The sequence below is a fragment of the Lepisma saccharinum genome, chromosome 1, assembly GCF_977018435.1.
Source record: "Lepisma saccharinum chromosome 1, izLepSacc3.1, whole genome shotgun sequence".
Lineage (NCBI taxonomy): Eukaryota > Metazoa > Arthropoda > Insecta > Zygentoma > Lepismatidae > Lepisma > Lepisma saccharinum.
Window position 1 is genome coordinate 8,000,288 of NC_139229.1, and position 23,982 is coordinate 8,024,269.

Here is a 23,982-nt window from a genome sequence, read left to right on the forward strand (position 1 = left end):
GGACACAGAATTCCTTCTCACTAGTATTATCCGCCATTTTGGAAAACTGCCGCCTAGCGGCAGAATCGGGAAACAGAGGTCTATTAAACAAATAAGGAATAAAACTTGTTGAGTTTCTCAACAATATCGTGCATTTGTGTTCACCGTGTCATTCACCCAGATCGATTACAACAATGAGGAAACCCCGACAATCATTTACGAAAACCCGGTATAAGAATCACATCTACAGGGGAATATCATCGAACTAGAGAAGAACACAGCAGTTGGTTTCTCATATAAAGTTTTGTTTCAAAGTGAATGAAGTGAGTATCTTCCCATACAGCACACAAATAGACATCCATTGGATGTCGCCTGGATATCTCATATGCGGACAAATGGATAGCCAGGGGATATGTTTTGGACGTTTCCGGATCACTTTCGGACATGTTTTGGGCATCAAGTGGGACGTTTTCTGGACATTATATGCTTTGATTTAGACATTTTTTGCACGTACTTTGGATATCGTAAGGATACGAAAAGTACATTATTTAGACTACATTTGGATATTATGTCGACATTATATGGCATTATATGGATATAAGAGGAAGTTTATTATTATTATTATTTTATAACTTTATTAGGGCACCATTTAGACAACAAATAGATGTCTCCTGGACTGAATTATATATAAATCCTTAAAAAATCGCATGTATACGAGAACATACTCAGCATTAGTAAAAAACGTTTGTGAAGCTAAGGCGATTTCATTGATTTGTACACATATATTTGTAACATGCACTCCTTTCTCTTTCTCTCTCTCTCTTCACACACACCACTCACGGACGCAAACTCTCTCTCTCTCACACACACACACACCACGCACGGACGCACACACACTCACAAAAACACACTCGCACGTCTACACATCCGAAAAATATCTGATATTCACACGCATTTCCATGATAAGCAGAGTATAGAAAGCTTGTTCTCACTGCCACATAACTCAATTTCCTGAATTCAAACTGGCGTCAACCAGCGAGACACAATATGCCCGTCTAGTTCGCTGTACTTTTTGACACTCGGTGTAGTGCAGGTGTATTCCAGTGTCAGGGTGGTGCAAGGAAATGACATTCAAATCAAATAACTCTCTCATGTTTAATTGCAGAGAAAATATTCAGATATCGTTGTAAAGTTTAAAACGCTCGTCGAATAGAAACAATATACTTTATTTTATAGATTCTACAATTGATTATGTTTAATTTGGTCCGAAAACAAATATTGTATCTCTATTCTGTATGAAGTTATACGCGTTTAAAGATTACACTACAAATTCTGACTGCAGCCATATTGATGACGTCATATCTCCGAAATCCGCAACGGGATTCCTCGGGGACTTCTTGTGACACCTCAAGTAGTACTACATATCCCACCAAGTTACCTTTCATTTTTTTTAATGTCCAGGTATACCTCCAAAAATGCCTAATTTGACTGTACTAATAGTGTTCGAATAGACCAAAAGTTGCTTAGGGGAGATGGGGCGGAGGGGGGGACTCTTCTCTCCTTCACTTTTTGGGATTTTGACTTGATGTGACGTAGTGATTAAAAAATATATACAGCACGAAAAGTCATGAAAATGCTCAATAAGAGAACAATAGTAAGGAAAGGATTTCAAGTATTTTATGCTTATATGTTAAAAAGAAAAAGAAATAGCGGCCGCTTATACAGTCAAACATTTATGTGGGCCAACATGCGAGTATGAGCTGTAACATTTTATAACTTTTTTACCTTCAATACTTCATTTGAACAGGAACTCTCAGTTTGCGCAAATTTCAGTCACGTTTTCATGAATTGTTTCTTCTGACCACACTTTCATCTTCAGTGGAAAGCTTTTCTCGATGTGTACAACAGCCAAATTGCGCAACTTGACTTGCCCTTGTGCTGAGATGTAAATACATCCAAACTGGTCACAGATACGTTCATGCCTGTATTGTAGACAAACATGTATTTTTCTAACATCTCAAACGGAATACAATGTATGTATGTGATAAATGTATCAAGGAGACCAGAGAAAAAATGACGTAATGATGAGCGGGAAGGTAGAAGTCTAAAATTAGAGTACTTTTTGAGGGGGAGAGTAATACTTTGCACTTCTGAACAGCGGCGGCTCCAGGATGAACCATCTAGGGATGCTGAGGGTGTGCGGAATGAAGTTTAGGGGGTGCGAAGGGCGCCGACTTTCCAAAATTTATGTGGGTGCATATCAATGGCGGTTAGATCTGTAATTATCAAGTATTTTATACTTTAAACAACTTACATGCACAATGATTGCAAGATGCAATGATATTATCAACACGTTACTAAAAGAAAATACCACATTCATACAAATTAAAATGAAAAAAACTTCATAAATGCAAATAATTTTAATTGTATTGCAGAAAGAACTATGCAAGGATTTTGTTGTGAACAGAAACTACAAAATGACTAATTTTACGTACCAAATAATAATAATAATAAAAATGACATGTTAATTTTCAATATAAAACACATTCCTTCTTACGTCATTTGCACTTATGAATTTGTTTGCAATTTTGGTAATGCCAATATTTTTAGTCATTTCTTTATGAACTTGCAAAATTGCCAAATCATTCAATCTTTTTTGGGTCATTGTTGACCGCAAAAACGTTTTCAATAGTCTTTCGCATCTCTGTATTCTTTAAGACGCATGGGCAAGTTCCTCCCCACCTCTATCAAGGCCAAACTATGTCAGTCCCTAGTTTTATGCCATTTAGATTATTGTGACGTAGCGTATTCCGGCTTAACAGGTGAGTCAGCTAGACGTCTGCAGAGTGTTCAAAATGCCTGCGTACGATACATTTTTAATTTAAAATATTGGGACCACCTATCACCTTATTTTCTCAAATTGGGGTGGCTACGTATGCAAGAAAGACGAACGCTGCACACTCTGATTTTACTTTACAAAGTTCTCTACCTCAAGTGACCTTCCTATCTCCTCTCTCGCTTCCAATTTCTTCACGAATTTCACGATCGCGACACCAGATCACGCAGCTCCTCAGTTCTCTCTATCCCCGTCCACAGATCAAACTTCTTCTCCAACTCTTTCTCCGTATCGGCTGTAAGACTATGGAATCAGTTGCCAGAAAGCACTAGAGCAGTAAGCTCCGTCGGTTCCTTTAGCAGACGTGTTCGGCACTCTCTTCAGAGTAGTCGGTAGATCTTCCCCTGTCAAGCAGACTAAAAAGCATGTGCAAGTGAACGAATTCTTAAAATACCTTGCAGTTAGTTAAATACAATTTTAAATTTTGCATTCTTTCATTCCATATTTAGTTTTTTGTGTATTTTATATTTTGTATTTTGTGTGTTATATTCAGGGCTTTAAGACTTGTGTGTATGAGTATAATGTGTGTGTGTGGACCTATGTGAAATGACTTAGTTTGTGTATAATATAATAATGTATAATTTTAAATGTATGGTTGAGTGGAAGAAAAGGCTTTGTACGGCCTTAACTCCGCCATTTAAAACAAGGCATTAATAAATAAAATAAATAAGTGCTGAAAATGACAAGTACAAGAAGTAACAGGTATAGTTAAAATCACCCGTACAAACTTCACAAATTCTGTGAGCATTTCACGCATACGACCACTGTTTTCTCTACTTAAAATATCTGTAATGTCTGACAAGTTGGCCACTTTTTCTTTGTTCGTTCTGCACACATCTAGAAACATGTCCCTGTGCAATGTTAGCTTATCTTTATCAGAGTCTGTCTTATAGAACTGCAGAATTCGATCAGCACCAATTTGACCGATAGCAAAAGCTTCAAGTTGTGAAATAAGTTCCAAAACCTTTGTTTGAAATCTACGATTTAGCAAATCCACAGCCACATCAATTATTTCAAAAAAATATTTGTCTGTACATTTCCTCCGGCGTTTGATACGTATAAGGATCACTACCTTCGTCGTAGCGTTCTAGCATCTTGCTTTTTCTAGGCAAAACTGGTTTATCAATGTTCAATTCCTTCCCTTTCCTCATGGTTTCAGTCCACAACTCAAAAAATATATCCCTTTGTGAAGCTAAACTTGCAGACAAAGTTTCCACCAAAGTTTTGATTTCTCGGTATGACAATGATTTCTTCTGAAAAGAAGAATGAAGTTGTTCAATCCTGCCGAAAACTGAAATTAACATTTTCAGGAAAATAAGAAATCTGAATTGATGTAGGTTTGAAAAATATCCACTAGCCTTCCCACCGACTTCACTTTTTTCTTCTGACAGATCTTCCAAAAATTTCAAGAGAACGTCATAATTACTTTCCAACGATTGTAGTGATTTTACCCTCACACACCACCTTGTGGGACCGAATGGTCGCAAAGTCAGTCTGGGAATGTTTTTTTACACCACCAGCTTCGTTGGCTTCTTGTAGCGATTGAAACATTGCTAGCCTCTTTGGCGAATGTCTTACAAATTATATTAATTCACGAAGAATCACCATTCGGTTTATTCTTTATTAGTGCTCAATATCGGCAAGTAGTTATTTTAAAACAATTGTTGACGAATGGAGTGGGCGTATTGTATTGTGTCACTTGTAAGGAAACATCAAAGCAAGCCGAGAAGACGGGATTCTATTCACAATACAATACACTTCCATTGTTATTTGGGGACTGCCTTTGACTTGGCCAGAGACAGGCAAGGAAGGGGGGAATGTGTTGCTTGGTTGTCTTTGCACAAACACATTTGAAACAATAATGTTTTAGAGGTTAGAAATTTTAACTTCCATCTCAATGTTTAATTGCTTATTATTTTTTGATAATGGCAAGTGAGAAATATTTATTTTATTTTGTTTATATCAAACTAAAAATCTTCTGGGTGCGGCGCACCCACAAGATTATTTATGTGGGTGCTCGAGCCCCGGAGCACCCACGTAGTCGGCGCGCATGGGGAGTGCGATGTTGAAAGTAAATGAAACATGTATGTATACTTTAGCGGGTTCAGCCACTACATCAAATACCAATCAACTTTTAGTAGGTTTCTATGAAAATATCCAGTGCCTTGATTCATTTTTGCTTGTTTGCTTTGATCCCAGCACGTTCAAGGAAGTAAATGTGGCTTTTATTTTGCTTAGTATCAATGGCTTACCTGTAGTATACAATAATAGTGGACTCTCTTCAATACTTAATACACTCAGATGACGATGTAGTTTTCGTAAGTCATAACTCAAATGGCACTGCAACACAGATAACAAAACACGTTTGGTTAAGTTTTTTGGTAACTGTAAACAAAAGAAAGCAGCACTATTTACTAAAATTGTTAATTTGGAGCAAATTCTTTGGTAACTAACTATAAGCACATGTGGACTATTACTAAAGAGCATTTAGTGCTGGTGAATAATCATTTGTTTGTTGCCTGTGTTTGAGCAAATGTTTCATTACTAGAAATTGTTTTTGTTTATTCCATACTTTTCCCACTGCGCATAGGCGTAACTTTGAGGGGACAAGTTTTCAGGTTTTTTTAAATTTACAAGTTAGGGCACCTGAGGAGCAAACCAATAAAGAGTAATATTTGTGATTTCGCAAACGTTACAGTTATTTAGCAAATAATCCTGGATGCTGTTTTTATTGGATGGAAAACTTTTCGAATCTTTTCCTCCAAACTTAAGCCCCAGGTTTAATTCTAACTCCTCAAATTTTGGCCCCAAGTCCGATTCTGCCCCCTCAAAATTGGGCCCAGTTTTATTCTGTCCCTCAAGAATAGGCCGAGTTTGATTTTGCCCCCTCAAAATTAGGCTCCAAATCTGATTCTACCCCGTCAAAATTAAGGCCCAAGTCTGATTCTGCCTACTCAAAATTAGGGCCCAAATCTGATTCTGCGCCCTCAAAATTAAGCCTGTTTAATTCTGCTCCCTCAAAATTAGGTCCAAGTTTAATTCTGCCCCCTCAAAATTAGTCCCAAGTTACGCCCATGCCTCTGCGAATAGTTAACACCTATTTCCGGCTAAAAATTGGTTTTCAAAAAGGGGTACTGAAGGGGGTCCGGAAGAAAATTAAGGCGCCGCCCATGCTCCTGAATGACATGACATGAACTGCGTATTTGAGAAGTTTAATTATCTAGTATTTCATGTGTTTACGGACAAACTGGTGAGATTAAAATTGTCAATGCGACGTATCTCAGAGAAAATAAGGTCATCACTGATTGCAGTAAAATATGTAAAAATATTAATAAATATATCATTCACAAGTACGTACTATCTGCTACTATTGCGTTCCGAAAGTCTTAACGAAACGTACGCATTCAACGAAAATAACTGGGTGATAAAATAATAAAATAATCTGGTGAAACCAGTTATTTTACGGACTTATGGGACACTCTAGGCGAAAGCGCAGGCGCAGCGTTTTGTTTAGAGAAAGTTTCCGCATGGCGTCAGCGGAAGGAATGTCCTTACGGCAAAAATAAACTCTATTATGGCCACTGTTACTAATTTTAATCACATTCTAAGAACGGTCAAGGCATACTCGTCTTGTGCATGTTGCTTCATATCGCTATCTGTTAAAATTATAATACATTTTCCGAACTAGTACAGTTTGAATCCATCAGCACGCGCTTTGTCTGCAAGGAGCAGACGATTTTCACGGAACAAACCAGCTTCCTGGCCCGTGCGTTTGGTGAATCTCGTTCTTGCACGAAACGCACGGAATGTGACTTTTGGGACAGCATAATGAAACTCACGAAACGCACAGAAGCACTTATGGAACGACCAGTTGCCATAACTCGTTTAACGCGTTAAACTCGTGCAACTTTCGGAACGGGCCCAATATCACGTCTCAATATCAATGCCGGCACATGTTTTTCTCAGATTTTTTTGGTAGGCCATATTTAAACGCCTTCAAAGATGCTAACTGAATAAACTATCTGGAATGGGGTTTCTTAGTTGCAAACTCACGTGTAAGAATCTTTCAAAATAAAATAGAATTTACCGAAGTTTAATTATTTACTTATCTTAATTTACCGAAGTTTAATTATTTACTTATCTTACACTTGCATAATTTACCGAAGTTTAATTATTTACTTATCTTACACTTGCATAATTTACCGAAGTTCAATTATTTACTTATCTTACACTTGCATTCAAAGAAAAAAAATCAATGAAACTACTTCAATCTCTTCCTGATATTATCTTTGAATGAATGGATGCATGACCTTATTATAACTAATATTTCGTCATATATTTAATTTGATACGTGTATAAAAGAAACACATCCAGGAAATAACAACAAAATAGCTACGAATTCAACAGTTGGTTTCTCATCTACCATCTTGTTTCAAAGAGATCGAAGTGAGTAGTTTCAACTAGGTGTTATTTATGTGGTAATGTTAGTCACAGGCACAATCTCAAATATGATTTTGAGAAGAGTGTTTTATAAATTCTTTGATTTTGGACGTGTCGGATAGAACTAGAAGTATTGGAGTTATTGCTGGATAAACAAAAAAAAAAATCGATCAGGCAATTCGATTATCGCAAGTACAATATGAACTTCCGGTTTGACCAAATTCCCAATTTAAACAAGTGGGATACAGATTATCTTCGAGCTTATTTTGTTACAAAAGATCGTATTCAGACTGGATCGCTTGAAATTTGAAAGCGATAGAGAAAAACAAAAGTATCTGGAAAAAATTGGGAAGTTTCCGGGCGCTTTAGATGCAGATATAAGGGACAAAACTAATATTTTCCAAGACAATATTGATCTTCTACCAACAGTTTCGTGTTAAGACTTCTGCAGGTTGAAATAAAACTTACATAAATTATAAACATTGAAATAGGCTACTTCAATTTTACAACAGTAAAATGTAAAATTTTCGACATTGTGTACTCAAACACAGCCCCTTTAATTCTATCATCTTTATGACTTAGAGAGACGTTAGAAATTTTTATAGGGGGGTAAATGCCAGAAATAAAAGTAGAATAGTAGAAATAATAATAATAATTACAACTGTTATAAATGTTATTATACAATAAATCATTACTAAACTAATTAAATAAACACATTTTATTCGAAATTTATTATTATTATTTATTTATTAATGCTATTCGATCCACAAGCTAAGTACAAGTACATATCCAGCACAACAGTTACAGACTGAAATGCACAGTTTTTGTACTTTATTAGTAACTTTTGCAAGTGTCGTTCAAGAAAAGACTTTAGAAGTTAGTAAAAATTTTACTAATAAAGTTTACATTGATTACATTAAATTAACTTAAAATTATATGTTTTGGAATTTTGAATGATTATAAACAGTTCCAATTTTTAAATACAGTCAACACATGTGCGTTAGACAATTATAATTTTTCGAAATAACTTTTTCTTGGCATTGGTTAGTCGTACAAATACAATATTGGCCTTGATTTGAAACACTTTCCATCTTTTCTTAAAATCCATTGTCATTGTCAATTCACATTGCGAAACCGATTTTATACAGATCGTTATTTTTTATTCTACGGGGTAAAGATGTAAGTGGAACGTGGCAACACTGCACGCATTGTCTTTCTGGGGCAGCCCGATTTTTCTCTGTGCAGTGTTGCCACGTTCAGCGTATGGCTTTACTCCGCTGAATAAAAATATCTATAAAATCAGTTGCGCAATGTGAACTGACAATGATAACGGATTTTAACAACAGATGCAAAGAGCTTCAAAACAAGACCAATATTGTATTTGTAGGACTAACCAATACCAGAAAACGATATTAAAAAAAATGAAAATAACGGTTTTCTGACAAATTTTAAAAATCTGAATATTAAGAATTGTGTTTAAGACATTTCTATCTGCACCATACTAAAATTTCATCACGATTGGCCCACTCGTTTTATTATTTATAGAATTTCACAAAGAGTGACCGCTTGCAAAACCCGAAAAAAGAGGCACTTTTCTTGTTCCCACGACGATAAAAAATAGAAGGCCTACTCGAAGGAAAAATTGGTTAGCATAGATTAACGCAGATCTGAATAAGCTAAATTTTGATCCAACTCGCTTTTATGTAGGTTTACTGGTTAATTTTTTATTGGAGTCGAAATTCGAGTATCTATAATTTTTAATCCGACAGTAGAAATCTGTCTGGCAATGAGTTTGGCTAAATCCTGCATATCTTCAAATTATGTTAATACACCAATAAAAATGCTGAATTGAGCTTTGGACAGTGGAAAACCATACGCACAATGCATGGAAATATGACACACAATTCTTGTGTGACTGACTTACACTTTAGAACTGGAGAGACAATGAATTCTACTACCACTGTAGTGATGAAATTATGCCTTTTCACTCACTTTCATTAGATTTATTTCACTCCTTCAAGCTTCACTTTCCATTTAGTGAAGTAAAAAGTATATAGACAGTAGCAAAAATAAGACAACCAGGATGAAAAATTTGGATAGTGGGCTCAGGAAGATCAAGGTTTTCTAGTAGCTACTAGAAACAGGGAGATTAAACACTCTCGCTAGAATACATATAGATTAACTAACATAATCACAGACACAATGTGACGAAACATTTCTACGGTGCAGAAAGCTAACAAAGTTAAGTTTTGTATGTTTACAAAAGATTGCTTCTTGTGCCTGTGAAATTTTTTAGAGTATAGTTTAGAAGAAAAGTTTTATTTATGGCCACTGTATAGTAGGATTCTTCTGTATTAGATTAGTACATGTATGATTTTAAAGTTTCAACATTAGCTTATCTTGTGCCTCTTTAAAAAGGCCCACCAAATGCTCGTGATAAAACTTATTTTTTACATCTCTTTGTTCTAGCGGAAAGTTGTGAAGTGTCATCGAGAATAATGGCGAATGTTTTAGTGCAACTTGTTCTTCCAATTGTCCTATTTTACCACTGTTGTGGAAGCACTGAATGGTCATCCGGTACAAACCTTAATGACTATAAAGGTAATGTAGTTATAATTTTTAGAATAATTTTTCCATCAGCATAGACAGGCCTATTTTACATTTAGATCTAAATTTTAAATTGAAACTCTCAATAAATGACTTGACTGTTGAAAAGGTTTTACATGAAGGAAAATAACAGTTTCGTTTATGTAGATTAAATAATTTAGTGCTTTGTTTGTGCGTTATATGTAATTTATGGAGATCACCTTAATCTCGCCGAACTGCACTGCGGGACACGAAAATGCGAGTCTCACGGATACGCGTAGACAGGCCCATGTTGGGGTCCACCACATTACAATATTTTATACTTTTCGTTATTATTTTATACTTTATATTTGATACTTTTAATAATTTATTTTACAATTTTCTTTAAATTCTGCAGAATTCGTAACGGGTTTTCTAATCCCGAAAGTTTATTTTTTTATCCTGGAGCAAGTCTCTTGTTTCAGCAGTTGGATATTGGTTGAAGGTAGATCGCATTTCTCGCTGCACACAGTCTTGAGTTGATAGAAGGTGGTAGTCCTTTAACTGTTGGAAATGAAACGACAGCAAACTTGATTTGATTTGATTTAATAAAATGTGGAAGTTCAAACAAACAATTAGTTTGAGTGTCGATGGAATGTCTACAGATTCCTGATGCACTGACGCGTTAGGGAGAATCTATGAAAGTGTGAATTAAGGCGACCAATGCTCGTAGAAAAGATGCCATTCGAGATTCTCCTGAGGTGAGTGATTTCTTGAAGTCTGACGATGCTGTGGTGATTGAGATGATGACAACAAGGGATCAGGAGAAATGGAAGAAATGAAACACAAGAATAAAATTGGTGAGTAGAGCAATCAAGCCGGTTCTGCAACCGAAAATGGCGCTCGGTGGCGCTCGCCTTAATGGATTTCTCTCGTAAGGCATGAGCGCCATTTTCTCGCAGTGTTGCCAGCTCACCCCAAGAATATTTCACCATGTGATATTTTACAGGCGAAGCTAACCTACAAATGGGAGTTGGCAACACTGGCAACATCAATTGCGGTTTAGTGTTGCCAACTCACGTCAAGAATATTTCACCATGTGATATTTTACAGGCGAAGCTAACTTACAGAGTAGAGTAGGTGGCCGGGTTCGCAAACCGAAAATGGCGCTCGGTGGCGCTCGCAGTGTTGCTAACTCCTCACTTGAAAAAATCACCAAGGTTTGTTTTTGGGTCTAACCTAACCTCAAGCAAAGAGCTGGCAACACTGCTTGAGGCTTTTCTCGCAGTGTGGCCAACTCACCCCAAGAATATTTCACCATGTGATATTTTACAAGCGAAGCTAACCTACGAATGGGAGTTGGCAACACTGATTAGTGGAGGTGCACGGGTTCTGCAACATCAATTGGCGATCAGTGTTGCCAACTCACCTCAAGAATATTTCACCATGTGATATTTTACAGGCGAAGCTAACCTACGAATGGGAGTTGGCAATACTGATTAGTGTAATCAGCTCAGTTGAGCGCCATCAATTGGCGATTAGTATTGCCAACTCACCCCAAGAATATTTCACCATGTGATATTTTACAAGCAAAAATAACCTACGAATGGGAATTGGCAACACTGACTAGTGGAAGTGCACGGGTTGAGTGCCATCAATTGGCGATTAGTGTTGCCAACTCACCCCAAGAATATTTCACCACATGTTATTTTACAGACGAAGCTAACCTACGAATGGGAGTTGGCAACACTGACTAGTGGAGGTGCACGGGTTGAGTGCCATCAATTGATGTTGCCAGTGTTGCCAACTCACCTCAAGAATATTTCACCATGTGATATTTTACAGGCGAAGCTAACCTACAAATAGAAGTTGACAACACTGGTAACATCAATTGCGATTCAATGTTGCCAACTCACCTCAAGAATATTTCACCATGTGATATTTTACAGGCGAAGCTAACCTACAAATAGAAGTTGGCAACACTGACTAATAGAAGTGGCCAGGGTTGCGTCCGAATCAACAGCAGATGTCACCTAGAGCGCTGTTCCATCTGGGACTCAGCCAATCTCTGTTGTCCGAATTTGCGGTAGACGTGGAGTCGGAGGGAGGCGCGACAGATGCACGCTTGAACTCGCTGTGACGCTGCGCTTGGCAGCCATATTCTAACTTTTACTTTGTACAGACAACATTTACTGATTAGAGGATGTAAAACTCAGTTATATTTTAATATTTTTTCGATAATACTGAATGCAGAAAACGTAAATGATGAAATAGCGTGTTATATTTTTAATGTGAGTAGTTAGGTGGAAATTATTGTCATGTTTGTTTGCGCCCCCAGAGCGCGGTGGGTGAAGTTCGGGCTGACACCTGGCGGGAAAAGTGACAGCCGTACTACAAGGGGACATGCAGATTCGGACGACTTGGACGCGACTTCGAGTGCACGCGAGAGCAACGGGGAAGAACGGGATGGAGCGCTTGCCAATCCGGACACGGCTTTTGTAAACCTCTCTCGGAAACGATGTGCCACACACGCGCGCGCGCCTATCGGTAGATTATGTTTCGCGTATTTATTCGTTGCGCTGACACAGCGTGATGAGTAAATAATGCATTTTCTCACATTCTTGAAGTACGAATGCACTTTATCGTAATCTTCCAAGTCCCGGGGACACTAATGTTTGTATATCGTGACTTTTGTAAACCTCTCTCGGGAACGATGTGCCACACACACACACGTGCACGCGCTGGCGCCTCTTATTATTTTGTGCAAGAAAAAGATGTTAAACCTGTTAAAACTGCTCTGTAACCCTCTCGTTCTTCACGTCGTGGACGAAGGACTTCTCGGCGACCAGGATCACACTGCATACGGTGTCCTCGGGCAGCGCGTCGTGGAACTCGCAGACGACCTTGATGTTGGTTCGATCGTTGACCACCACCTGCTTCCTCTTAGATGTGTTGATGACGAACATGGGTCTGCGGGTTTTGAATTCGCTGGGCGTGTAGTACATGTCCATGCTTCCCTCGGTCACGCGTTTGAAAGAGGTGTAAGCTTCGTAAAGTTTGAGGTAATCGTCTTTGGTCATGTCGAGGTTGTAATTCTCACGCGGGAAAACTTCGTTGCGTCCATTTTTCAGATAAACATTCTTGATCTTGCAGTCGTCGAACTTGCTGGAATCTTTTTCCTGGTTGTTATCGCGCCCGGTCTGAAAGAGCACCACGACGAAATCTGGCATGTCGAACTGTATGTTGTTGAACTGCGTCGTCACGTCGAATTCCATGTGACTTCCCGACGCCACCTTTTGCACGCACTGGTAACCGTGAAAGTGAATCGGTACCTGCGGACTCTTCAAGATCTCTGCTTTGTACTTGAGGGCGTAGTTTGTTTCGTATTCCACGATCGGCATTCTCAATTCCATGCTCCGGATGACGCACTTGGCTGCTTCGGGTAATGTGTTGGCTATCGGCGTGCCGTCGGCGTTCAAGTTGGTGTATCGCATCAGTGCGTCGTTGTCGTTGGCCGCTCTTCGAAACGTGACGCGCAATCCTCCCTTCCACATGATCTCTTTGTAGTCCGAGAAGAATCCCGGCAGCAGACGCATGGGAAAAAGCACCGTGTGACTTCTAGTCGATATTTTGGTCCCCGCTTCGAATCCTCCCGCCTGGTAGTATGCTGCGTCTGTTTTGGATAATTTCAATGTTCCCACTGCCGTCGACGTGATGCCTGGATAATCTATTCTGTCGATGACGGTGTTGTGTTTCCTCACCTCCACCTGCGAGAACAGGTGAGGTACGAAGTTGTCCACGAGTTTCAAATTTGCATTGGGTGGAAACGCTTCTCCACTTTCTTTCTTCACCACGTCGAATTGAAGGTAGAGGTCTGCTCTGTGAGGATGAACGAACCCATCCCCTACGTCCACGTCGTATTCGATCTCCCTGTTTGCTTCGTTGAGATTGGCGAACGTGCGACGGTTCGGAGGAAAAGATTGCAATTCGTAACTTTCGATTTGTTCCATTTTCACTATGTGTGTTATTTATTATATGTTGATCTCCACGATGGCAGTGGTCGTTGCACCTGCGAAATCCACCACCTCTCCTTTCTCGTTCGTCACCACCAACTCTATGTCGTCTATGCGGTTGCGACATACTGGAAAATAGATCGGCGAAGAGGGTGTGTAGATGATCGGTTCCATGAACTCGGAACTGGGTTTGAAAGTGGCTATGATTCCCGTCTGCTTGTGACTTCCTAACAATCCGTCCGAGGATTTCGTGATCATGCCTTCCGCCACGTTGCAGTGAACGTTTAGAGTTTCTATGGCTAGAAATTTAGGAATGTTGGTTGCCGTATGTTTGATGCCAGCTTCGAGTTTGGTGTCGTTCTCGAAACCTAAAAGTTCTCCCATGGTGCCCAGGTCCACGGTCTCCGTCGCCGATACGATTTCCACTCTGTGCGTGACCGAATTTTGAGAAAGGTACGTGCCTTTGGGTAACTGAGCTTGCAAAGTGGAAAGATTGTATTGACCTGGCGTGACGACGATGTGTTCGCTTCCGACGCTAATTTTGTTGTTGTGCTGCGTGACGTTAGGTATGAGGTACATGCTGTAGAATGCACGCAGAGCTACGGATTTAGGATAGACGATGTCATCGTGCAGCGTGAGTTTCAAGATCGAAGATTCGCTTGTGAGATGGAACACGCCCATTGTGTTTCAGGTTCCACAATGCTTTCTGAAAATGTTCCACCGACGGGTTATTTATTTTAGACATGTATGCGAGAACGGAAAGGCAAAGGTGGCCGCAGTTAACATCGGTGAAACCCTGGATGCGTTTGTCATTGTAGTAGAGGTTGGCAACACTGAGATACTTCACCAACCTGGCAGGCGGTGTGCCACCGAACGAATCGAAAACAAATGCTTTGTTATCGTTAATTTTGAGGTAGCATATCCAATGTGTACCAGGATTTTTGTAACTGTCCAGGTTGACCACGCCATACTCTTTTTTCTTCACAGCAGAGGGTAGAGAATCGGACATGAAAACACCCCTGAAGTTTTTTATTCCCAACGGTTCGATTAGAGATTCAATATCGAAGTTGGACAGGGCTTTTTCTTTTTTTTATATTTCTTTAAAGCATCGAGGTTGCTTTTTTGTTTTTTGGTTATACCTTTCCCTTTCTTCTCCATAGCCAGGTTGTGACGTTTTTGTTCTTCCAACTCCGCCTTGTTCTTCTTCGAGTCGATGACGGTTTTCGCGATGGCGGCGCTTCCGCCGGCCAAACTTCCAACGGCCCCCAATGCTGCCAGGATGGCCGGGATGCTGAATATGAAACCTCCGATTTTTTGCTGTTTCCGCGAACGCTGCAAGCGTCTCAATTGAGGTGTGCTGAGAAGTAATTTCATTCCGTGTCCTTTCGTCAAGCAAGAACGTTTCTTCTCGCGTTGTTTCTTGGTGAGTAACCCATCGAGGGCACCTAGATTTTTCAGATTGGAGTATGGTATCTGGTACACAACACCCTTGGGCTTCATGTTGATGCTCTATATGTTATCTTCACGGTATGTTATTTATATATATGTTCTGAGATTTTTTTTGTGTAATTTTTTTGGTATGTTATTTATATATAAATGTTCTGAGATTTTTTTTTTGTTCCGTGTAATTTTTTTCAAGGATATACTTCGCGCAGAGTCGTTACACAAATTCTATTACGTGCTTTGTTTTCTTACCAAGAAGTTCTTTTGTACCCTTGTACACGATTCGAGTTTTGTTCTCGATTAAAATAGCTAGCTTCTCGTCGGATAACATGTCAGCGTATCGATCTGGTAAAATAGACTGTATTGTGCGTTGAGCAACAGACGCGCCTTGGGGCCATACTGGGTAGAAACAATTGAACCGGAAGTTATCGTGTAAGGTTTGTCCACTTCTAATTCCTGAATTTTTACATATTCGACTGATGAATTTAGCATTTGTTTTAATGCTTGGGCGTCTAGTGATTGTTTACTCATTTTATAAATGGCAAACACAATTGGAGTTTTTTTTTTTTTACGTAGTGTTATTTATATACCGAAGAAATTTTTTTCACGGGTTGAGAAACTTTTTTATTTCTACACACCCCATCCAAGTTTTTGTTTCGTGTTCATGGCGATGGTGGTGCCCAGTGCTGCAACTCTTTCTCCCAGCGAAGCGTCTCTGCTAACGAATCTTTCGAAAGCTGCGTGCTCTAACTTTCTGTCTGCTTCGTGACGTGCATCCAGATCGGTGCGAGTGGTGTTGTAAGCGATGTCGTGATCTTTGCATGCGGCGTCCAACAGATTCACACCCTTGTCTCCTCTCTCCAATCTTTTTTCGAGTTTGGTACCTGGTCCGCAGTACTGGTAGCCAGGTAAATGCATCTCGAAAGGTAACTTGTTGATGATGTCGTTCACGAGACCCTTTCCTTCGGCCACGTTCCAGAATCTCGGAGGCAGCGTGTTGATGATTTTAATGAGGTACCCTATGCCCTTGTCGTCGTTTACGATGAAGTTGGAAAGTTTTGTGCTGATCATGTCCACGATGCCAACCTTCTCGTTGTAGAAATTACGATTGCCTGCATTCTCCTCTCCTGCAATAACCAACAATCGGTCTATGAGCTTGCGCACGTCGTCCACCCACACAAACTCTTTGGGCAGGGTGTTGTAGAGTTTGACGCCGCTGCCTGTTTTCACCTGGTTCCATATCGGCTTGATGAGATTCCTGTATTTTTCGCCGCTGCTGGATTTCACCCTATTCTGCGAGGCATCGTTGTTCTGGTACAAGGCGTCCGTCATGATCAGAATTTCCTTGTAACTCTGGTAATCTTCTTCGGTGTAATCCTTCGGCTGCTTTTTGGCAACGAGTTCCCACAGTCCCACCGTACCCGGATACCTGTTCCAGCTATTCTTATCGCCTAAATTGACTTTAATGTCGTTGCCTTCAAAAGTCACCTTCGATTTCCCAATCTTCCATACCACACCGCCGCCTTCATTGGTTTCCATGGTGGGATACAATCCGAACACTTCATCCTTGTCGAACTTACCCGTACTCAGGTAGTCTCGTGCCAAAGGTCCCAACTCGATCTTATCCAAAGACGACGACGTGCTGCTTATGGCTCGACGTCCTGGCGGTACGTCCTTCAGTTCAAACGGCGTTGAAGGAATGCTCGAAATAGGCGTGGGTACGGTGTAACTTTTAGCTGCAAGTGGTACGAGTTCGTTGATCAAATTTTTATTTTGTTCTGTGACGCCTTTAATTTCTTTACCTAGATCGCTGATGGCATCGATCACAGGTTGATCTTGACGTTTCTTCTCTTCGTAGAATCCGCGATTCTCGGATTTCCAACCTTTGAAGCGTTTCGCGAGGTAGTTTCGCAACTTGAGATTTTCGTCTTCGATTTTTCGTTTCGCCATAACGTTATTTATACACGTCGTTTCTCACAACGTTGCAACGTTTAGAAAGTCGTTGATTTTGTTTCTATATTTTCCGTCGTTGGGTTTTCTCGTCATGTCGATCGTCGCGAATCCGAAATCGTCACTGTTCCAACAGTGGGAGCAGCAGCGTTCCGAAAATTGATTGTAGTTCATGTCTCCGCCTACGTAGTCATCGTACGCGTGCTTGAGGTTGGTATGATCTTGACGAAACAAACATATGAAATTAGCGTTGTCGCGTACTAACTGTTTTGGAATTTTGGAAAACGTTTGAGCTAGGAAGAAGCAATCTATTCCTTTGTGACGACCTTGCGTGAAAAAGTTGCGAATTTCATTTTGATTTTCCAGGATGACATCGTCGAACACAACGACTGAATTTTCACGACAATCGTCGAGTGGTTTTATTTCCGAAGCGAACGTTGCAATATCCAGACCATCGTACAGTTTTATCAGTTGCTGGTATTTCGCTTGTTCGAGACTTTTCGAAAATACGTAGAGGTGCCTGTTCTTCCAATCTAACCAATTCGGTGCAAGGAGAAAATTGTCCACGAGCAGTGTTGTTTTCCCACACCCTGAAGGGCCTACGATTAGACAACGGATGCTGTCGGGAAGCAACTCGCCGTTCTTTTTTTTCGTTTGACTTTCCGAATCAGGTAGACGTTTCACGACATTCCACGCACTCATAGAATCACTTCGTTCGCGTCGATCCAACTCTTTTCCGGAAGCCCCAGCCATTTCACCAATAGTTTGTCACCTTTTCTACGCAATACTTTCTCGATAAGGTACGTGTTAGGATGTTTTGTTTTAGAGAGTTCCTCTTCGTAAAATCTTCCTTTCAAAATCTCGTTGCTACTATCTTTTATTATATACGTGTGCCGGTTTCCGGGTAAAACTCGAACCACCGTAAAAAGTTCTGTACTCCAATTTTTTGTGAATCCCTTCTCGAAGGTGCGTTTGAATTTGCTGATCCTCACCTGGTCTCCAATTTTGAATTTTGATTTCTTGGTAGTCGTGGGAGTGTACTTTGGACAGTAAACTGTAGAAATTAAACGCTGCTCGTCAGATTTTGTAACATCAGCTGGCTTCATGCCTATCGTTCTGTGTACCGTATCATTATAGGTGTCGACGAGTTCCGGCAGTATGTCGACCCATTTGTAATTTCCTCGAAGCGTGAATCGTTTCCACATGTGTGTTTTCAAGGTTCGATTAAATCTTTCCACGATGCTGGCTTTGATGTGACTGAAGGTTGAATAATGTCGAATGTCGTGTTTCCGAATAAACTTTTGGAATACGGCATTGTAAAATTCTTTACCGTTGTCTGTTTGCAAAAACCGAGGTCGTCTGCCGCTTTCGCGAAAAATTGTCTTGAATGCTTCCGTGACGCACGTTCCCGTTTTGGCTTTCAAAGGTAGAGCCCATGCGAATTTCGAAAACGTGTCTATGACGGTGAGGAGGTACTTGTTACCCTTGTTCAATTTATGCACATTTTTTAGATTGCCGCTACTCATCTCCACGAGGTCACTTTGCCAGAGGTCGTCGATTCCCTTGGTCACCACCGCCAAACGTTCGTAGTTGCGGCGTGCAGGTTTATGCAATTCTTCGACGATGGCTTGCCTAGACATTTTTTAGAGATTACGTTTGAAGAGAAGCACCAGCGTGATGGGATTCAAAGAGGGTGGCACCTCACCAGTGTTTTGAATGATCAGCTTATCGCCGGCACTCACGTCAAAAACGGTGAGATCTTCGTCTTCGTGTATTTCATATATGTTGCGCGTTTCGTTCCAACGTGCCAGAGGAATATTTCCTGCTTTCTGGACACCGCGATTCGATATCAAGGTCATGGTGGGAACGCTAGCTTTTCTGCCGTGAGACCAGTACGAAAATTCGTTTATCTGAATCGTGCCATCGAGGAGAAACTTGTAGTACGGATGATAAGGATGCAACATGTACAGTTTGTTACCTTCGACGAACGTGGAGATTCTCTGTTGATTGGGTACGCTGTTGATTTCGATGGCTTGCAGAGAATGCAGTTTAGCGAATTTAGTATCGACGCTAACGAGGTTGCTGTGAAGCTGTCCCAGTGTATTTTGTACGGGCAACAAATGTTCGACGATGGTATCCGTTACTGTAGAAAATGACGGTTTGATTTTCACTTCCACGTTCAACTGCTTGTAGTTTTCGTTGAGTTCTTGTAACTTGGCACCGAAAGAGGCCAGCGTCGATTCCTGCGTGGATTCCAACACTCCAACTTGATCTCTGATGTTGACGACGATACTCTGAAGGTTCTCGACTTGATTCAATTTCGAACTTTTCTCGGTAAGATCGTTCACGATGCTTCGCATCTCGGTAAACTGCGTGTGAAGGTCGGCGACGCTCTGCGAAGTGGGCAGCGTCGACACCAGCGAAGCAAGTTCGTCTCGAATCTGTTCCACGTTCGCCGTTTCCGTTTCCAGTCGTTTCAGCATACGTGATATGCTTCTTTTCAAAGCGTGCAATTCTTTGGAGGTGGGGAGATTGGCAACCCTACTCTCGAGATCGCTCAACGAACTTTTGATGTCGCTCGAATCGGATAGTGCCGTCACCGCCGTTTTTAATTTTTCCAAATCTTCGCTCGAAGGTACGCTCGTCCGTAACGAATCCAAGTCACCCTGTATGTTGTCCAGTACGTGATGAAAATGAGCAAGGTTCGATTCGACGTTCAAATTTTCTAAATATTCGATCTTCTGCTGAACCGTGCTTAACGTGTCTTGTATGCTCGTCAACGCACTTGCTTCAGCGTGAATATTTTTAATTTCTTCGTTGATCAACTCCAGAGACGCCTGAAGCGTAGCGATGGTGGTTTGAATGTGTTCGAAATCTTGATAAGCCTCCAATTGAATTTTTATGTTCGCGACGCTTTTGCCGATGACCTGCAGTTCGTCTGACGATGGTAGGTTCGTCATGGTATCTTCCAAAGTCTGTAACTTGGATTTAATTTCTTCCAACGTGCTGGCGAATTCTTCTTGTAATTTGGAAACAACAACATGCAAGCGTTCTACATCAATATCCTTCACGACGGTTTGAAGTTCAGAGAAATTCTTTTCGATTGCCGAAGTTCGTTCTTCGATTTCGAGTTTCAATTTTTCCAAATCTTCATTTTTCGATTGAAATTGTTGTAATTTGGCCAAATCATTTTGAAGCTTATCCACGCTCAACTGTATATTTTGAACATTGTCGTAAGAAGGTACGTCGACATAATTTTTTATGAGCGTTTTCAGTTCGGAATCGATTTTCAGAATGGGGTCCAGACATTGCGTTTGGAGCGTAGCAATCTCCGACTCTAAACTTTTGTTTAAGGTCTCCTGCAAAGCGATCAAATCGCTTCTCAACTTTTTAATTCTGACGTCCAACATGAGAATCTCTTCTGCGTGGTCTACACGCTTAGTGTTGCCGAAAATGTCGTTAGGCATTTTGGTTAACGGTTATTTATAATAGGATAGACGATTCGTAATTCTACGAAGAGAGGAATAAGTTTGTCGTAATCTCCTAGGAGTTCAACGTATAAACAATCTCCTGCAGAAACATCGTACGTAATGTTAGAAAGCATCTTGTCGTGCTTGATTCGAAAAATGTTCTTGCCGGTAGATATTTTGATTTCGCCTACGTTTTCCGGATTCACGGTGATTTGAAGTTTTCCATCGATCGGAATTTTGTAAAAATGTAAATTGTTGTTGAAGACGTAAAACATCTTGCCTACATCGTCATCCAATTTCGTCCAAATGCTGTTAAGGTGAACAATCAGTAGACCGTTGAGTTTAGTTAACATGGAAGGTAGAAATTCATGATCTGTCGTCGCGCGATGTACAGTCTCCATGTTGGTTTGTTTTCGGAAACCAAAAAGATTCATATTATGCTGGTTATTTAAAATACGGTCAAAGTTTTTTTTTGTAATAACAGTCAGTGTTTTTTTTTGTAATGACTAACAAAATAATTTTTTTTGTTTTTTTTTTGTTTTGTTTTATGAATCTTCTGTTGAAGATGGGCATATGTTGCAGGTTTTGCTTTCTGCTAAGCGATAGTGCCCCCACGGCAGTGTGTGGATTCCACATTGGAGAACGCACCTCTTGTCATCGTTGGGATCCAGGGCAATCTTCCTCACTTTGTTGGTGGTCAACACATGGTCGACGCTCTGGATGCGCTGTTCAGCTCTTAGAACAGACGACCTGGTCTTGAGGCAATCCACGAAGTCCTCGAATGTGAGATGCTCCCGAACCACCTGTCTGCCAACACCCTTGGCCTTCTTGGTAACGCTGCCCTCGGCTTTGATGGTATAGGCCTTGGCGCAAAGACCTGCAAACTCGAGAATCACGTCTCCGTCCTTCTCGTCTTTGAGTTTGCCGGGCACCTTCTTGTTGCGAGTCTGGATTTTGTATCGGTTTGGCTGGGGATAGCCTGACGTGTCAAAGAGGTTAACCAAAGATGGAACTGTGGCTATATCCCCGTATGCGTCGGCTGTGCGAACGTGGTACACCAAGCTGTCCGTGTCCGTGTAGAGAAGCGAGATGTTGTGGCCGTAGTGTGGACGTAATATGTCGTAGTATGTCTCGAACATGTGGAGCTTGCTCAGATCCAGAACTGTGGCTCCAACGTAGATGGGCTTGGTGAGTTTCACCACACCTTGCCTCATGTGAATCAGAGCCAGCTGCTCGTTATAGATTGTTCGAGACTTGAACAATGGACTCGCGACAAGCTGACGACATCGCTCTTTCCTCGTCACCAATTTTATGTCCACGCGATTCCGTACATTCTCCATGGTCTTGCCAAACACCGCATTATTCATGAGCTTGAAGAAATCCCTATCAAGCTCGGACGTGGCTGCGGTGCGGTATTCAGTGTTGACTTCAATATATGGACGCAACCATGGAGAATGCTCGAACTTGAGGATGTGGTGAACTGCGTGGACCGCGACCCCTCGCTGCATCAACCACCGGAGATTCTGGTAGTGAAGAACGTAATTCTTCTTGGGTTCGAAATCCATGACGAGCTTCGTCTGGTTGGAATCGGGTGGACACTTGAACTCGGGTGCAGGGGGGAGATCGCAGAACAAATCCTGCAGCTTCTCGGAGAACTCAAGGTCCACCTCGGCGAAGAACCCATGTTCCGAATCGTCGAAACCTTCAACGTCGAAGTTGGAGGGGTCAGCCCACTCGAACCCTCTAAAGGGGAGTGGCTGCATCATGGAGTGCCCGTACAAGTTATTCACGTCCGTGTGCATGATGTAGCTCGACGGTTGGGTGGAGTCGTAGCCAGTAGCCATGTGATGGTTGTTGGCGCATGCGTGCCGTTGCGACACCTGGACCATTCCTCCCCGCACGGCGCGTTCCACAAACAGCATCATGTCCACGTCCGAAAGAAGCTCCAGCTTGATTTTCGTCACCAGAAACATGGCTGACCACGCCAGTCCGGGGAGACTATAGAAGTAGGCAGGATCCAGGTGGTAGATGTTCATTGCAGTCGCCCGGAACGTCTGGAACACGTCGGCGAGGAGCGTCACATCAAGTCTGAGGTAGGCGTCGTGGTAGTCTCCGAGAGTTCGACAACCTAGCTCGCGCCACATGGACTGGGCGTGATGATATTCTTCGTCGGTGATGTTCGAGCCTCGTAGCTGACTGTAGAACTTCGCCTGGGGAGGTAGCGACGTCTCCGCAAACTTGGTACGGCCTGTGACGTATTCGTAGGGGTAGACCCCCTTACGCCTGAAGAGACCGGCGTCCAAGTTTGGAAAATTCGCAGAGGTAATAAGCATTTGCTCGTTGCTCAGCTTCCCTGCAAGAGCATCGAGGCTGGCCGGGGGGAACCTCAGGGAGTCGAGGAAGCGAAGCTCGATGCTCCTGCTTTTTGAGTTGGGGATCGGCACCCATTTGCTGACGCTAATATAACGCTCCTCGTTTTGTGCCAGGACATTGATTCTTGCATTGTCGTACCCAAGATGCTTGATCAGGTGGTGAAAGTCGTACCCCGAGCCGTTGTGAAAAAACACAGGGATGAAACGCGGGTCCCAGGCGTTAACGTTACATCTGTTGCACCAAGGACCAACATACCTACCGTTAAAGTGATCGTGGTGATGGACTTTACGGTTGTTGGCAGTATACTCCTCGACGCAGACAGGGCAAGTGATGGCCTCGTCATGTCTACGTTGATCGTCGGGGGACAGTCGGAGCATAGGCTTGGGGGTCAACAGTACCTTCCCTATCTCGATGGCCTCGTCAACCATCCTCTCGAGGAAGTGTTTGGCTGCGTCGGGACCGCGATACACGTAGGGCTCGGGGGCGATGTGTTGATCTCGTCGCACCACAACGTATGCGAAACTGGATGCCTTGTGGAGTTGGTAAGGGGTGGTGGAAGAAACTTCAGGATCGGGATCGCAAGTGGACAGGGGTTTGAGGAAGGCCTCGAAATCTGCGATGATGATAGCGGGGTGCTCCACCATGGCACCGTGCATGTGGAAACGCTCCACGGTGCCAGGTTCGGGCAAGTCTGCCAGCCCCGGTTCGTTGGCATTGCAGTAGAGCTTGTGGTTAGCGAGCTTCTCGGCAGCGATGTTGGGACCTCGAACATGTTGGTAACTGCGTTGATCTTGTCCGTCGAACATTGACAAACACCTGCGACAAACTTCTTTGTGGTGTTCGTGTTTGCTTG

General features: G+C 41.7%; 1 protein-coding gene across 1 annotated transcript in view; it reads left to right on the top strand.

Annotated features, from left to right (window-relative positions):
- Window positions 1–7,275: 7,275 nt before the first annotated feature.
- Window positions 7,276–23,982, top strand: part of LOC145992109 (hemolymph lipopolysaccharide-binding protein-like) — a 29,429-nt gene continuing 12,722 nt past the window's right edge. The window contains exons 1-2 of the mRNA XM_083128392.1: window positions 7,276–7,321; window positions 9,785–9,916. Coding sequence (XP_082984518.1) covers window positions 9,814–9,916 — 103 coding nt within the window. The 5' untranslated portion in view covers window positions 7,276–7,321; window positions 9,785–9,813. The remainder of the gene's footprint in view (window positions 7,322–9,784; window positions 9,917–23,982) is intronic.